Below are 17,528 nucleotides of genomic sequence, written 5' to 3' on the forward strand. Positions count from 1 at the left end.
AAAAAGCTGGTCTTTGGGGCGCCTGGGTGGCTCAGTCGGTTGAGCGTCCGACTTCGGCTCAGGTCACGATCTCGCGGTCCGTGAGTTCGAGCCCCGTGTCAGGCCCTGGGCTGATGGCTCAGAGCCTGGAGCCTGCTTCCGATTCTGTGTCTCCCTCTCTCTCTGCCCCTCCCCCGTTCATGCTCTGTCTCTCTCTGTCTCAAAAATAAATAAATGTTAAAAAAAAAAAATTAAAAAAAAAAAAGCTGGTCTTCGACAGAGCCCACTAGCTGCCAATGCGGCCAGTCCCACGAGAAAAGGGAGGAAGGCCGCCCGGGTTCTCACCTCATCTCTCCCAAGAGCAGGAGGCAGACGCATCCTCACTTGGGGTCTTTCAGTGCCCGTATTCATGGCACCATATCACCATGCCCGCTTCGGGCAGGGCTGTGCTGACTCCTGGAGACGAGCAAAGACGGTGGGACAGACAGAGTGGGGTTCAAATCCTCGTCCACACACCAGCTGTGCGGTCTGGGAGAGCTAATTAACCCATCTGAGACTCAGTGTCCCGAGGAGGCAATATCGCAGTCCGCGGGGAAAGGAGGGATATTGATAGAAATAGACATCATGTCACCGAAACCACCAGCCCAAAGAGGTCTTCCTGGACACCCCACCCTCCCTGGGGCCCCATCAGCCTCCGTCGCCGCCCCACTTTGTTCTCTGTCCTCGTCTCCACTGACAGGGGCCCACCCGATCCTCGTGGTTGCACACCTTCCCCACCAGACAGAAGCTGGAGGGCAGGGGTCGTACCCGTCACGTTCACTGTCGTGTCCCCAGTGCCTGGGAACGAGCGAGCACCCTTCCGAGTTCTAGTACCTGAACTTGGACGGGGAAGACAGCGCTGGGCACACAGTGGGAGCCCAAGGGCTGGTGGTCAGTCCGACCCGGACACCTGGGCGGCCCAGCGCGTGGAGCCGGCAGCCAGCTCTGGCCAGGGTCGAGTCCATAACTCGCTGTGTGGACTTGGGTGAGTCTCCTTCCCCTTGGGGCCTCAGTTTCCTCATCTGTTCAAGGAGGAGGGCGGTCTGAAGATGACCGTTGGGGACCCTCCAGCATTCCCTGGCCCCACATGGGCTCTGGACAGGACAGGACCCTGGGAACAGCCGGCCCCGGCACATGTGTGACCCTCAGCTCTGCAACCCCCATGCAGGAGAAACCAGAGGCCTGGGTATGGCTGTTGGGAAGAGGTGGGTGTGGGAGGAGCCAGCAGCCGCCGGAACCCCCTCCCCCACTCCCTCAGCCTCATGGACCAGCATCAGGCCTGGAGGGTCACCAAGACTTACCAGGAGAGGGAAGCTCACCTCTTAGCCTTAGACCTGGCTTGAAAACTCAGGAAGGAAGTGGGGAGGCGAGGAGGGGAGGAGGGCAGGAAACAGGTGGGCATGAGCTAGCTGGCGGGGTCCTCACGGCAGCCTGGCGGTATCATTACCCCCCATTCACAGCCCAGAGGGCACTGATAACACCCAGAAGCGGCCAGTGACAAAGCAGGAAACACAGCCGAGCCTTCACCTGGACGCTCCCCACGCGGAGCACCACGGTGGGCATTCACCCCCAGCCTAGCACTCAGGACTGTTCATCGGGGTTCACTCCAAGCGTAAATCAAGGCTGCTTCTGGAGGAGGCGTCATCCCCTCTGAGGGAGTGACAGGTTGAGAAGCACTGACGTGCCCAAGGGCTCCGGGGGGAGGGGGGGTGCGGGGAGGGAGCGCCTGCCTGTGCACCTGTGGCTCCGTCCTCACCACTGGTGAGCAGCTCGGACCCCACACGAGGAGAAGAGCTGGGCTCCGCGAGGCACCATTCTTGCCGAGGCCACGCAGGCGGGCGGCGCGTTATACGACCCTCACACGCACTGTGCTTCTCTTATGTTAATATAATGTTTGGCACACAGAAAGCACGCTGCACGTAATGATTTTTACTGTCACAAGACCGCGAATGCCATCCAACGGAGATGAACAGAGCACATGCCCTCCGGTCTCAGTCAGTACTGTCACCAGACGGCCAGGGTCACTCTCTGTGACGGGGCCAAAGCTCAGGATCACTGCTACTCGCTGGCTGAATGCCCGGCGGTCCCCCGCATTTGCCTGTCCCGGTCAGGGCCCGGGGCAGACGGCCCCGTCCTGGTCAGAGCCTCCAGGCCCACAACCTGAAGCTGCCAGGGGTCCCGTCCCCTCCCCTGCACGGGATCACGGAGGAATTCAGCTGAACACGCCCCAAAGACTGGCAGGTGGGTAGGGCTTAGCTCCCAGGATAGCAGGGAGAGCACCCCCTGGGGACAGGTGCCCTGGGGACAGGTGCCTGGGGACAGGGAGGCAGCGGCTGGCTGCAAGCTGGCCCTGACCTGCACCAGGCAGAGCGCAGGACCCTAGGAGGTCACCGAGATCCCTTCTGCAGCTGGACTTAAAGTGGCTTTGAGTGCTGGGGTATCTGGGGCTCTGCACCCCAGGTCAGGAGATAGCTGCCCTGCACTTCACTCTCTGGACAGTCCTGGGCATGTTCCTTGACCTCTTGGCCCCCCCCCGGCTGCCCCAGGGCCTAAACACCGGTCTAGTCGTGCGTCTCACGTGTGGGAGACAGCTTTGCAGAAGCGTAGAGTCCTGAACAAACATAAGGGACTCTGACTTCACTATTTCGTCACTGTGCTGTTTCGGATGGTGTCGCTGGCCGTGTTCATACGGAACAGATCACATAAGCAGCTCACTCTGAAATAAAAGGACGGCCTTGTCCCTCGCTGTGCCCCAGCCGGCGGATCGCCCACAGCCTGGAACCACGAGTGACCACCCACCCCTGCCGGAGAAGAAGCCGTACATCCCTTCCTTGACCATCCAAACTGTCGAATCCCTGCTGGGGCAGGGCCCAGGGCTCCTGCTGGACACCGTGGTGGCCTCTGTCAGTCTCAGAGCGCTGCGGCCCCACGGCAGGACACACACGAGGAAGCCAGAGCTGGCTCGGGGTTCTCCTGAGCCAAACTCTCACTGAGGAGATGATGCTACGGGCCCGAGTTTGCGGTAGGGTCCCGGTGGGCAGCTCCGGAGCTGGCCTGGTGACACCCGGCCAGAATGTGGGACCCGCAGGGAGAGCAAACAGCACGCAGCCCTTTGCAGACCCCGCTGGCGCCTCCTCCCTGGGCACCAGTGGTGCCAGCCGGCCTGAGGAGGGGTCTTCCCGGGCGCCCAGTGAGCAGAATTCCTTCCCTAGAATCCAGGCTTCCCCAAGAGACACCTGCGAGGAGGAAACACATAAAAACTCTACACCGAGCTGGCCAGGGGTCTCCAGCCTCCAGCCTCCTCTGTTTGAGACTCTGGAGCAGACCAGGGGGAGAGAGAGGGGGAAGACCCCCCCACACCCAGGGGCGGCCCTCCAGTTTTAGGTGGGGAGCCCCACTTCTTCTCTCACTGTCCCTGACTAAAGAAAACGGTTCGTCTCGGAGAACGGGAGAAGGCCCTTTGTGTTCTGAGACGACGTGTCAGCACAGTGACCACTTATGGTCCCAAGATGCCCCTGGAATCGCTTTTTAGTCCTTTCTACCCACGATCACTAGGGGCAACCTCCCTGCAGCTTCTGTAGAACCCACTCACCGGGGGGACGGAGATTAGAGAGCGAGCCAGGCCAAGAGGACAGAGGCCACACGCTCCTGCCCCCTGAAAGGAGAGCTGACCGAAAAAGTTCTCTCACCAGACACCTACTTCTTCTCTTTTCCACGGAGGAACAAAACCTCTCTCTGACTGACCTCTCTCGCGCTTCAAATGATTGCCACTTTCGGGACTTATTTTTATTTTTTATATATATATTTTTTAACGTTCATTTGTTTTTGAGACAGAGAGAGACAGAGCATGAACGGGGGAGGGTCAGAGAGAGAGAGAGACACAGAATCCGAAACGGGCTCCAGGCTCTGAGCTGTCAGCACAGAGCCCGACGCGGGACTCGAACTCATGGACCGCGAGATCATGACCTGAGCCGAAGTCAGCCGCTTAACCGACTAAGCCACCCAGGCGCCCCTCGGGACTTATTTTTAAGTGCACTTGCCTTCGAGCGGGGAGCAAACCCTGGGGAGGGATCAGCCCCCCCAAACGGCCCAGGTTGGGGGGGGAGCTCCTGAGAAGGGCCCGAGGGCGGCGCCCCGTGAGGGTGTGCGCACTGAGTGCCCGGCCTTCGGGGCCCTATGTCGGCTGGGGAAGGGGTACTCAGTGGGGAGGCAGACGGGGGCAGCAGGGGCGGGGGGTCGGGGAAGGTAAGGAGTGGGGGCAGGTGGCTGCCCTGAGTCACACCCTGGCACAGACGCTGAGCCGAGTGCCCACTGAGCACCACTTCCTGGACCGGTCACGACCCTTCATGATGGCGCTGAAACGACCGTGCCTCTACAGAGGAGGACACGAGGCAGAGAGGCTGAAGCCAGGAGCCCCTGGCTCTAGAGACCCTCTGGGCCGCCTCCAGGCCGCACCGTCACCCAGACCGGCAGCACCTGCCCTGCCACGTCCGGGGCTTGATCTCCGCTCAGGACTCTGCATAAATGCAGGGAGGGGGCGGGCAGGAGCCGGTCTGTGTCTAGTGACCACAGGGCTGGTCGTCCGGCTCAGGGAAGTGGCTTTACCTAGAAGTCACTGAAGGCGAGGCTCTCCTTCCCCTGACCTGAGGTCTTCTCCCCGTGCAGGCTCCCCGGGACCGGCCGGGAAGAAGGGACCCCACCTGTGTGGCACAGGGCTTCCTGCAAACACGACACGAGTCACATGACGGCTGCAGCTTAAGTCAGGCTGCGCCCACACAGGCGGCTCTAACTGCTTCCGATAGGAAAACCCTCCGGGCGGTGGGTCAGGATCCACACCTGTCATTTCGGTAACGACCTGGTATCATTACCAGCTCACCTCACGGCCCTTATGAGCACTCTCATCACCCGGGTGATTGTCTTCAGAAGCAGAAAACCTCCAAGCCTGTCGGGCAGACGGGAGCTTCCTTCTCTGAACGCATGTTTTACGCTTGGACCCCAAGGGGTGTTGAGTCCTGTTTTCAAGCGTGTTCGACCAAATGGGGACGGGAAGTGACGGTGCGGGGGTGGGTAACGCGGCCCGAGCACAGCTGTTCGCACAGCTGGCAGGTCTGTGAGCCGAGTGGGTGGAGGGGACCCAAGGGCTCCTCCGCAAAGCGCCCCTCCCATCGACGAGTGGGCCGCCTCCTCTCCCACGAACTCACGGCACAAACTTCCCACGTGTGCACGGCTGGCCCCGTCCCTGGCAGTGGTGAGGGCCCCTCACTTGCGGGGCGTGTCCCCTGCCCGAGGGCCGACGGCTCGGGTTCACAGGCACGCCGTCACTGGCACGGAGGGTCCGAAGCCACACCATCATCAAGCTCTCGTCCAGGCCAGGCTCTCGTGCACCCTTCCCCCGTGGCGTGGCCGGGGCTCACGGCGCTCCTGCGTGGCCACTGCGATTCGCCTGGGGTGCCGTTAGCTGCAGAGCTTAGAGGGAAACTCCTGGATCCAAACCCAGAACACGCCATCCACGTGCTACATTTTCTTTTCATAAAGGCCCCATTAATATTTCAGCCATTATTGATTGAATCCCGGCAACGTGAGAGCTCGGTCTATCAATCTGTATTTCCACCTTGAAAGGCGCCAGCCATGAAAACGTGGAAGCTTCGAGAACCACAAACTAGATGAGAAACGGGCCCGAAGGGAATTCGGGGCCAAATGAATAAATGTCGTGTGAGCTCTGAGTGGCCGAGATACGGCCACATGCTGGGGTTTCCCAGGCCCCCGCGTGGACCGGGCAGGTGATGGAGGGTGCGTCCCCTCCCCGCGGAGGCCGACCAGGATTCCCACCACACTGGAATGTTGCACCAGCCCCAGGAACTAAATTTACCCTGAAGGGACACCCGGATCAGAATGTTCTCTGCCGCACGATCCTGCCCCCGGCGCCCTCGCCCTGTGTCGAGAGCCGGGCAGCCTCCAGCCGTAAAGCTCAGCCGTGTCGGTTCCGCTCGAAAGCCATGCGCACGAAGCCAGCCCACAGTGACAGGCACCACGCGTCACATGTGAAAGGGGGGGAAGGCTGGCGCAAGTGACACAGGACAGCGGCGAGACCTGGGGAGCGAGGCCGGTGTCGACAGCGCTCAGAGGAGGGTCACAGGGAAACCTCTGGGCGGCCGGCTCCCGCACTGGACGACACCAGCAGCAAGGGCCGCACGCGACAGTCTCAGCCTTCGTCTCCCCTGCGCTCGCACCTTCTAAGCCCGCTGTGAACTGAGAAGCCCCCGCGGCAGCCCTGGGTGACGACACTGACCCTGAGGACCACGGCCAGCCCAGGCCTCGGGGACAGGGGCCCCGTTTGCCAGCACTCTGGAGGGTGGCCCGGCCTCTGTGCGTCCCCACGCCTGCGGGTGGCAGGCCGCGGGCAGAGCAAACGCCTGCTGGAGGGGAAGCTGGGGCTCCAGGCTGCTCGGGAACCATGTGTTTTTAGGCGGCGGCTGAGTTTGGGAGCAATGAGGGAAAGAACAAAATTGCAAAACCCCAAGGTTCTTGTAAAGGCACCAGCCCAGCCTGCTCCGCGCCTAAAAAGACCCAACAGAGCGAGCCCCGCGAGGCCCCGGCTGCCCGGGGGGTCATGTCCCGCCAGCGAGGACCCTGCTCTCCCCCACCCGGCGGCCGCCATCTTTGTGCCCCAGGAGGGAGACGGGTCCACGCTTCCCTAGTGGCGCCGATGCCAGCTGGGGGCCAGAGGCGGGCCCCGTCACCTCCGCCCATCTCCCCCACCCCGTGGGCTCAGCACTGAGTGAGGCTCCCCGGCTCACGGACGACGCTCCACTGACGCAGCTGCGGGACGAGCTCCCTGGCTTCCTGGCCCCGGAGCCCCTTCTGAGAGACGAGGGCCACCGCTGTGCAAGCAGGTGCCGACCCCCCACTCCTGCTCTCCGGCCTCCCTCCGGCCCACCTCTCACTGCTGCCACGCGGCACCTGCACCCTGTCCCTGTGCCACGGCTGCCCAAGCACGTCCCTTCCCCACGGCACCCTCGCCCCCGCCGAGCCCCAGCCCTCGAGGCCCGTCCCAAACGGCAGCCGGGGGTCGCACGGTGCCCACCGCTCCCTCACTCTGTAGGTGCCCCAGCACCGGGCAGCCAAGGCAGCGGTGGGACTGGAGTGCTGACCCCCCCATTCGATCATAAGCCCGTTCGGGGCAGGGACCGGGCCGTCCCCGCGGCGCCTGGCTCGGAGCGGACCTTCAGTAGCTCTGCGTCGAGTGCCATCGTCAGCTTCTGTCCAGGCCTCAGCAGAGGTGGAGAGCAGTGGCTATTTCTAACAGTGGCGGGAAGACAAAAACCACCCTGCCCACCACCTCCCCCCATTTCCACACACGATGGTGGCCATTTCTCGGTGCTCTCAAACCAGTAAGGTTTCTGGCACATTCTAGCAAGAGGCACCAGAGAGGGCTGGGAGGAACCTTGGGAGCATTTAGTCCCTGGCCTAGCTGCGCAGAGGCAGGGGCTGAGGGCGGAACAGTGCTGGCTGGGCAGAGCGGCCTTGCGACGCTGACCCAGGGGCCGGGGCCGCTCTGCACCGGGCGGACGGCTCCACCGTGGCTGGCCACTGATCCCTGGTGTGTGGCCGTGGCCAGCGGGACCACGGGTCAGCAGTCGCGGCCGAGCCCAGCTGCCGTGACACAGCCCGTTGGGGCAACACCGTGATGACCCAGTCTGGTAGTGGCCAAGTTCACGGACAGTGGTCACACAGAGAAGGCGTCCGCCCGGTGGCTCGCAGCTCCACGCCGCACTGAGCACGGCCCTGTCGACACCGGCCACGTGAATGCAGAGCCGGGCTTGTTGAGGGAAAGGCATAAAACGACAGCCCACGGGAGGCCACGAAACGCTCAGAACAAGAAAGATCTGCAAACACTTGAATTCCTTTTTCTCCGTTCCTTCTGTCTTTAACGCAACGAGAGGATTCTCTCCCCAGATTCCATTCCTGGCTCCACGTTTGTATCAATGGTTTGGATGAAGCTGCCACAGTCAGGCCCACAGAATGTGGGAGGACAAGAAGGAGGCCACCAGACACACAGACAAGACCCGGACAGGCCAGAGGCACAGGCCGAGAAAGGCCGGGGACAGAGGAGGCCTCCGCCCCAGAGAGCCAACTGTGCGGCAAGGGTAGGAGCCTGGGCCGGGGGTGGGGAGCCAGGGGCTTAGCGGCTCTGCGACAGAGCGTCTGCGCGAACATTAGATTCAGGGTGAACTAGCAGCGGGAAGCCAGGCAACGGCACTGGCTGTGGCTGCGGGAACGGAATGGGAAAGCAGGCGTGTGACCCTCTGTGCTGCCCAGCTCACACCCCTCGGCAGGCACAGACCAAGGGGGCCCAGAGCAGAGCAGCAGGGGCAGGGCGGACGCGGGGCCCCAACCGTCGGGGATGCTCCATGTGCAGGGCAGAGGACCCCGGAGGTCCGACCAGGGAGGCTGGGGGTGAGGCTGCCGGCCCCCTCAGTACAGCACAGCCAGAAGGAGGAGGGAATGTGGGCGGGGAGACAGGAAGCTGCCGGCCTGACCCGCCCAGGCCACTCACAGCTCAGAGTCAGCGTCTAAAGGGAAGGCCAGATGCAACCCAGGCACGCAGCTCAGGGTGGAGGCGGCTCTGAGGGCCGGGGGCCAGGCGGGGATGGTTCAGGCGGCCGGGATTGCTGCCCTGAACGTACCGGACCTCATCTTGGGGCGGCCCTGGGGCCCGAGGGGAGGATGGCAGGGAAACCAGGGGAAGGATGGGGTTTCCAATGAGTAGAAGCACCACAGAGCAGGGCAGAGGCTGGGGTCCCCCCCGGAGGGGCTGCCGCGGGGTCTGCATGCTGTCTGTCCCACGCCGGACTCTGCTGTGGTAACACCTGCCGTCTGGGGAGTGGAGCCCCGTGGCTCAGCCCGACCTCCGGGCTGCTTTTCAGGCCCTGTGGGGCCAGGAGAGGAGGCACAGTCGAGGGGAGAGCTGTGTCCCCGAGGCAGGAAGCCTAGTGGGCCTGCAGACAGCTGGCCAGGCTGGAGCCCAGCCCGGTGTCCCCTTGCCACACGACACTGGCCGTATGTCTCACCTCTAGGCTTCAGCTGCCTTACCCGTAAAACAGGGATGATAACAGAATCCAGTCCCGGGACTGTCGTGAGGCTTCCCCGAGGTCGTAGAGGGCACGAGCCCGGCACACAGAGATCAGCACGCGCAGGGGCCACTGCCATCGTCTGTGGGTTCACAAACCACTTTCCAAATCTAAGCTCAGGGTCACACCCTGGGGCCTGTGACGCCGGGTCAGGGACGCAGGTTCAGGGTCTGGAGTAGGGCCTGACGGCGGAGGCGGGAGCCTGGAGAAGGTCACCTCCCGGAGGAGTGTCCACACCCACGGGCCACTGGGGGGGCGTAAGGTTACACACGAGGCGACAGTCTGCCCTGGGGCCGGACGGGGACGGCCAGCTGTACAGCAACGTGCAGGAACTCACTTAGAAACAGCTAAAACGGTAAATTTCGTTATGCATGCTTTACCATAGTTTTTAAAAAGCGCTTTTAAATGGCAAAGTCACAGCTTGGCCCTGGGTCTACTGGCCACAGGCCCAGCATCCTTCCCGCAACCCCGCAGGTTTGTGCCAGTGTCGTGTTGGGAAAAAGGCAAATCGTACTGAGTTGTCTAACTCACAGGCTGACCAAGGAGAGCCCAGGTCTCCTCCGGTTATTGGGTTTTGGAGAACCCGGCCAGTGGTGGCTTTGCCATCGTTCCTCCTAAAAACAGGACGATGTCATTCCTGCCACGAAGGACACGACCACGCTCAGACTGCTGGTCGTCAGGCGCGGCAACGACACCGTTAACCCCAGGCTGCCGTCCAACCCCCAAGTCCTCAGGGAGGGGTCTCTTCACAATCACTGTGTTCCTACCACTTCCTGTGGCTGGGATGGCCACGTGGGCTGTGCCCGGGGTGAGGGGGGGCTCTCCAAGCACGCGGCAGTGGGGTTCACTGGCCTTGGGGCCCAGGCAGACCTCAGGGGGTCTGGCGCCGCCCCCGACGGAGAACCACCACGTGGGCGGAAAAGATCAGCAGCTAAAGACAGTAGCAAGCACAATACTAAAGGAGACAAACAGGGTCTGGGCAGGTCGTGAACGGCACACGTGGGCCCTCTCAGGGTCACAGAATGCGACCCGGGGCTGTGGCGAGGGGCACTCTGTCCTCATGGAAAGAGGCCGGGACTTGGCACCGGGAGGAAGGGAGGTCGGTTACAGGCTTTAATTACCCTAAAAGCTTTCAGATGTCTGACCGGTTCATCCTCATAAGACTTGTAAGAGTCGCCTTTAAACTAAGATGTTGGAGCCAAAGAGCTGTCTCTGTGACTTTTCCCGTTTCAGATGCGAAGAGGGGACGGCCAGTCCCCAGGAGGCTACGCGGAGGGGACAGCCAGGCCCCCGTTGGGCAGAGGCCAGGCGCTCAGGGGAAGGGCAGGAGTGCCACCAGTCTGGGTCCCTGTTACCAGGCCCACTCACGGCTCCTTCCCGCCATCCTCCCCTCGGGCCCTTTGGACACGGAATCCTGATACGATCACAGGCCCGGGAGGCCATCTGACCCCGTCTGCTCCCTGCACAGAGGACAGCACGGCGAGGACGGAGGGCCCCCTCCTGCTCTCGCCCGAGCTCACATGGAGATCAGGCCCCTCGAACCTCGTAGAGGTGACCGAGGCCCGCGACGGGGAGGCCCCCGGCTGGGGCAGCAGCGTGGGCGGCTGTCTGCAGACCCCTCGGTTCACTCAGCCCCCCGAACTGGGATGGACGGTGATGTCTTGCACCCTGGAATTTCAGCGGAAGCTTCTTGAGAAGCGTGTCTCTGCCCCTCACTTCCCAGGCACTTCACTGACACTGTGTGGTTTCCAAGGCAACGCAGGGCCTGGGGGGGAGGGGGGGAGTGCTACCAGGTCCTGAGCCAGCAGGGGGGCCACCTTCCCCCTCCTCCCGAGACCGGCTTCCCCTCCATCCTGCTGCTGGTGTTCGAGGGCAGAGGGCAGCCCTCTCAGACTCCTGGAGCTGAGGAAGCTTCTGGAGGCCCCGGCAAGAGGCATTTGCATACGAGTCCAAGAGCTCCCAGAGCCGAGTCTGCAGCCCGGACTGTCCGTCCCGCCGGGCAGGTCTCAACGTGCCCAGGGCAGCGCTGTGCACACCTGTTAACAGTCGCTCCACACGCCTGTCGAGCAGCATGAGACAGCATGACATTTCCAAGTGACAGAACAGAAGGTCCACACAGGCGGCCGAGAGGCCGCACCTGGGTCCCACAGGCTCAGGGAGCACAGCAGGCGGGAAAGCCCTCTGCAGCAGAAAGGGTTAAACCCCAAATGTCACACGGAGACCGCCAGGGTAGCCTGGTAACCATGGCAATCGACAGCCAGCTGCACAGGGAGGGAGGCCCAGCGGGCGGAGCCGGAGCGGCAGGGCGGTGGCCGCAGGCTCAGTCTGCACGGAGGCTCTCCTGCCCAGTGAGGGGAGACCTCGGCCCGCCTGCCCCCACCTGCTCTGCTGGGCGCTCGGCTCTGGGACACAACAGCGAATCACGTCGTCCCCACCGCACAGCAGGGAGCCGGTGGGGCAGGAAACAGTCGCTTGATTCAGGGGTCAGGGCCAGGGCCAAGCCAGCTCCCCGCCTGTGGACTGGGGTGGCCGGGGAGGCTCCTGGAGGTCTTGGGATCTCTGGGGTCCCCCATCCGGTCAGCCCAAAGGGACTGCCTCGGCCAGCCAGACACCGGCCCGTAGGAAACGTCACCAGATGTGTTCGAGGACACAGGCCCAGCCCCACCGGGGTCAGGCAGCCGCCACGTGGAGGACAGACGGCCCTTCCTTCCTTCTCCACGGCCCTGAGGTGCCCCAGGCCAGTTCTGTCCGGACGTACAAGGTCTCCGCTCCCGACAAAGATAGGGCTCGGCTAAAGCCTCATCTCCCTGTGAAACTCGCCCCTGGGGCCACACGGGTTCACACACGCCTCACGTCACGGCGCTGAGCCTGGTCCCAGAGCATCAAGGTCTTGGACAAGCAGCCTCCAGGGGCCGAGCGCCTGACACCCACGGTCCTCAGGGGAGAGGAAGGGCGAGGGCCCAGAACCAGACTTGGCCTGAGGGGTCCTCCCTTCCCCAGTGGGACGACACCCCAGCTCAGCTAGCACGGGGCCCCGGAGCCTCTGGCCAGTCCGCCTCCTGCGAACCGATGCCCGTGTCGCAAATCCCGGAGGGCGCTCCGACCTACGGACCCGTCGTGCCGTGGGGGTGAGCCCGTCTGCAACGTGAGCCGTCTGCTGAATGTGATTTACGTCCTGTAATTTGGAGTAATTTCCCCGTCGGCTGAGAACTTGGTGGCATTTAATAAAAACACCCATTTAACACACACCTGATAGATCACCGGTGTCCCGTTTCAGTCCATGCGCTTGGAGGCCCCCAGCTGGTCAGCGTCACACTCCCGTCGGGTCCGCACTAGACAGGAGGCCCCCAAACAAGAGCGGGAACCTCAGCCTCGCTGTGCACGCGACCCGTGAGCACGCTCACATCAGCTCCCTCCACAGCTCCGTGGCGAACTTCCCGCCCCTGCCGTGTGCCCGACGGCTTCACCCAGCTCCGCTCCTGCCCCCAGAGGGGTGTGTGCACGCCCACCCCAGCCGGGCTCTGAGCCAGGGCACTTCCCCTCCCCCTCCTGCGTGCTCCTGGACCAGAACCCGGCCCCTTTCTGGCAGCCGGAGGACAGCAGTCCCTGTAAAAGTGGACGAGGACCCTCCCTCCGCACTGTGTCTGCTCCAGCTGCCATCCTGGCATCCCCGCATTCGCCGGCGACGTCCCAGGAGACTGGCCCGCACTCACCACCTCGCCCCCACTCTGCCCGGCAACGACAACGGATCCCGCCACGCCTCATGCAAATGACCAGTGTCCCCAGCTCCACAACAGGGTACCGTTCTTGGCCCCACCCTGCGGAAGGAGACTGCCGAGGAGGGATTGGAGGGATCGAGTAACTTGCTAAGGGCTGCCAGACACACTAAAATGTGGCAACCACCGCGGTTCGAACCTGAGCTCGCTACTCTGAAGTCTGTTCTCTGGCGACCCGCCTTCTGGGACAGCACCAGGGGCGTCAGCCCGAGCCGTGGCTCCGCTCCGGGCGATCAGTGGAGAGCGCTGGGCCCCTGCGCCGGGCTCTGCACGGAGTGGACCCTGTTGCGCGTGGTGAGTGCGAGAGGGGGGCCGCGCCAGGGGCCCCAACACCACACGCGGGTCTGCAGCCCGGGGAGAGGCGGCCGGCGCCGCCACGGGACCCGGTGACGCCAAACTGCACAGTCCGTAGCACTGTGCGAGGTCGGTGGCGTTTTCAAAGTTTTGGTAAATAAACAAAAATGCGTTGGTTTTTGTGTCTTCACTTCTTTCCAGGTCACGCTGGCCTGAGGATAACAGATGCCTGAGCCTTTGAAAGCTCCACCCTCTAAACAGCCAAGGACAAAACCCGAGGAGAAACGTGGCAGGGGCTGCCTTGTGGGACACCTGCCTTTGTGGCTCAGAAGCGCAGTCGGGCTGAGCGCACGTTCCGGGAGACCCCTTCCTCTCCGCAGAGGGGCGGACTTGCCAAAAACCCACGCTGCCTATCACGGGAGAGTGTCCCTCGTCCACAGGAGACCCCTGCACCCACATGAGATGCCCCTCACCCAGAGGAGACACCTTGTCCACAGGAGACCCCCCTCACTCGCCAGAGAACCCCCTCACCTACCGGAGAACCCCTCGCCCACGGGAGACCCCCCTCGCCCACCGGAGGCCTTTGCCCACGGGCAAGCGTCCCTGTCACAGGCGGTACAGGTCACAGAGGTACAGAGGCCCCTGCACGGGTGGGGGTGGGCACCTGGCCTGCGGCTCCACAACAGAAAGCCACCCCGTTTCAGAATTCTGCCTCGAGAACACAAGTCATCAAGACTGACACTGGGAGTACCATTCTAGAAGGTGCCCCAGGCTTCTGCGCACCGGGGGGGGGGGGGGGGGGGGGGGGGGGGCGCAGACATGGTCATCTGGTCCCTGCTAAAATTGAGCCAAGTCAACAGCAAGCCGTGGACAGTGGGGAGTCTGTGAGCACGTCCTTCACACAAGCCCCTGACACCACCCCAGGGAGGTGATGGGCCACACCCTGCCCTGCTCCCCCTGAGGGCGTTCCCAGCCCAAGGGGGGGGGGCCTGGACGCTGGCCAGCATCCAGGCTCCGGGGCAGCCCGCCTCCGCCCTCAGGAAGCAGGTCCCCGGCTGTGCCCAGACCTGCACCGGACAATTACAGAATTAGAAGGCTTCGATTCCCAATTAATAGATGAGGCCCGAGACCACGGAACTGAGGGATGATCTAAATTGCTTTGGAAACCAGGTGTCTAGAATCCAGCACCCTTTCCCTCGGGACGTGCCCTGCAGATAACCTGCTCGTCAGACACCACGGGTCCCTGGAAACGTAAAGATAGTGACCTTACCATCCCGAAGTCCGGGGAGAAAGACACAGAACAGAGAACGGTAGGGTCCACCGAGGTGCCTACAAGGGGCCCTGCGGGAGCCGGCCCTCCCCACGCCATCCGGGCCCACGCCGTCCCACCTCCCCGTGGCAGGAGAAGGTCTGCGCAGAGAGAACTTACTGGAAGGGTAAGCTTCCGGAGGGAGCCACGTGCCGGTGACCGCCCCCGTGACGGAGGCCAGGTAGGCTATGGGCACAGCCAGGGCAGCTGAGAGCCAGGCGGGGCTGGCGGGGGTGCGGGAGGATGCCCAGCCGGCTGCCGGTGCCAGCGGTCAGCAGGGGGCCACCTCGTGGGCCCAGCTGGCACATGGACGGGCGAGGCCCGGCTGGAAGAGTGGGGCAGAGAGGTCCCGTGCCATGAACGCCCACCCTGGACTCCACTGTTCCCGACCCTAAGCGGGTGATGTGACTCCTATACTTCACCCGGGGAAACTGAGGCCTGGAGGCGCTGTTACCGGCCTAGGTCGTGCAGACTGAAGTGTCTGAGCCAGGACTCAATGACACTGGCTTCACTTTGTTTCTGCAAGTGCTGAGCGCCAGGCCCTAACGGCCGAGACAGTGTCCTCTACTGCCCGTAATCAGGACAAAGCAAAGCCTGGCCGCGAGCTGGGGCTGGGACAGAGGACGCCGGGCGAAGTGGTGTCCCCGCCCCAGGCCGGTGCTGAGGCCACAGGCCCGCAGGAGGGAACCAGGGCCACGAGAGTACGGGAGGGAGGGACGCGTGGCTGAGCGTCACGATTCCGCCTTTTCTCTTGGGCCCGGGTGACATCTTGCGCAGATCAGGGTGATACGCGCCAAGGGGCTCCCTCCAGATGAGGACGTGAGGGTTCGGTGGGGTTGAGGGAAGCCCCGGGCGCCATGGCTGGTTTGGGGCCCAGACAGTGACCCCCAGCCCTGTCTTGGTCCCTAACCCACCCTCCCCCTCCCCCCAGCCGGTACTGGCTCCTGCCTGGGGTTGACGGGACAGTGGTCTGGGTCGGGCAGTTCAGGCTCCAGGAGGGAAGCTGGTGGCAGTGTCTGGACGCCCTGAGGGCACACGCCTGTCTGAGCACCGCAGCCCCCCGGAGACTAGAGTGGCAGCTCCTAGATCCGTGTCCTCTGGTCCTCAGCTGCCTGGAGCCCCGCCAGGGTGGCCGGGAGCCAAGGCTTGCCCATCCAGGCCGGCCGGGGGCCCCCAGACACTGCCAGGAAGGCAGACGGGTCCACCCTGCCCAGAATGCCCCGTAACGGGGACGAGGTTGGCACGGTGTTTCCCGGCTCACAGAGCACATCCTGTCCTCACAGCAGCCTGAGAAAGGTTGCGGGGCCAAACAAAAACGCCCTGTAGGAAGGGGTCCCGGCCGAGACCCAGCCGGTCTCTCTGACCGCGAGCTCTGGTCTTTGTCAATGTGTCGCCTGCAGCCCAGACGCGAATCGAACTGTGTTCCTCCAGCCCAGGGACCGGGATTATCTCCAGACTCGCATACATGGGAGAAAAAGCATCTGGAGGTTTTAGAACCACCCGGGTCTCCAGCGGGGCCGGTCAGCCTGCAGGGCCGGGCAGTGCGGGCGCCCCGGTGTCCTGGGAAGATGCCACAGACCCTCTCGCCGTCTACCCTTCCTGGTCCGCATGGGACCCCTGTCGGCCAGGCTGGAAGCTGGGCCCGGAGGCCCAGCCGACGTTTCTCTGGGGGCACAGTCACTTCTGAGCAGCCCCTCCCCACATCTGACCGGTATTCCGTCTAGAAAATGACCCCTCCCAGCCTCCAGGGTCTGCGGCGGGTAGAGCCCACACCACTCAGAGATACAGAGTCCCGGAGGGATTTGGTGCAATTCGAGTGTCGTGCATGTACGTGCGTGTGCAAGGGGATGGGAGATAGGTCTGACTCCCTGGGGGATTCGGTGGCCAAGGTTCTGAAAGGCCCAGCGGGAGAAGGAAAGCGGTTCTCAGTGCGCTGGCGTTAAAGAGCCGCCCCCAAATCGTGAAGCCACATTCGCCTCTGGGACCCCCAAAGAAGACGGCGTCACAGCTGCTGAAGCCCCAGTTCCCTCGCTCTGAGGGTCCAGACGGGAGGGGAAGAGCCACAGTGTGCCACGCCACCAGGCGGCTGCACGGGGTGGGCTTTGGGGTGGGGACGGGCGCTGCTCGCGGAGGGGAGAGGACGGCACCCACCTGGACTTCTCGCGTGTGGTAGGCGACAATCAAGCCCAAGAGGATGATGGTAGACAGGCTGATAAGGCATTTCAGGGCCAGCGAAAACATGGAATCCTGCAGGAGAAATGGAGAGAGAATTAGGGCAGCCAGGAAGGGGGCTCCGGGGACGGGGAGTACAGGCCACGGCACACAGGGAGCCCTTTGGGCTGGGCCGCGAGCCGCTGGGGCCAAGCAGCTACCCCCAGCCCCTGTTTTCTAGGGTGAAGTCCCGTCTGCTCTCCTGGGAGGGGCCGGCAAGACGTTTGCCATCCGTGGCTCAGTTTGCTGCTGTGTGGCTCACAACTGTGCGTCCACGCTCGTAAGCCACGTGAGCACAGTTCCTTTTCGTGCTGCCGTGTGGTTTGGGCATCGGTGCTGGCCAGCTTAGGCCTCTCTTCTCTCAGAACAAACCTCAGACAATCCCCGAGGTTCCTTCCGTTTCTGATGATGCAGAGTTCCCTCCGGGACGGATGAGAGCGTCCCAGCAGCTGTTCTCACCCCCAAACTAGGCTCAGAGCAGGGAAGGGAGGCAGGGGGGCTGCTGGAGGGTGAAAGGTGCTGAGCAGAGCAGAGAGGGTCCCTGTGGAGGGTGGGGCAGACGCGGGCGGGTCCCCTTTGTGCACCCTGTCTTCCAGCCCCAGGGCGCGTAGAGAGCCCCAGGGCTGGTAGCACGTGCCGTGCCGTAGACACAGCCCCTCCTGGCTCTGTGGCTTCGGGCCTCTTACCCCACCTCTGCCTCAGTGGTCTCAAGCGTCTGATGGGGAAGACATTAGGACCCGCCTAGGGGCCTCTGGGAAGAGTAACGTTCCCAGAGTTTGTGAACGGTCC

General features: G+C 63.2%; 1 protein-coding gene across 3 annotated transcripts in view; it reads right to left on the reverse strand.

The window, feature by feature from the left end:
* KCNN3 (potassium calcium-activated channel subfamily N member 3) overlaps window positions 1-17,528 on the reverse strand; it is a 120,973-nt gene that overhangs the window by 66,636 nt on the left and 36,809 nt on the right. For all 3 annotated transcript variants that reach the window (XM_086694068.1, XM_086694070.1, XM_086694069.1), the window contains one exon: window positions 16,680-16,775. In XM_086694068.1, coding sequence (XP_086550194.1) covers window positions 16,680-16,775 — 96 coding nt within the window. The remainder of the gene's footprint in view (window positions 1-16,679; window positions 16,776-17,528) is intronic.

Source organism: Puma concolor, chromosome E4 (genome assembly GCF_028749965.1).
Source record: "Puma concolor isolate L17-30 chromosome E4, mPumCon1.1.hap2, whole genome shotgun sequence".
NCBI classification, from domain to species: Eukaryota; Metazoa; Chordata; class Mammalia; order Carnivora; family Felidae; genus Puma; species Puma concolor.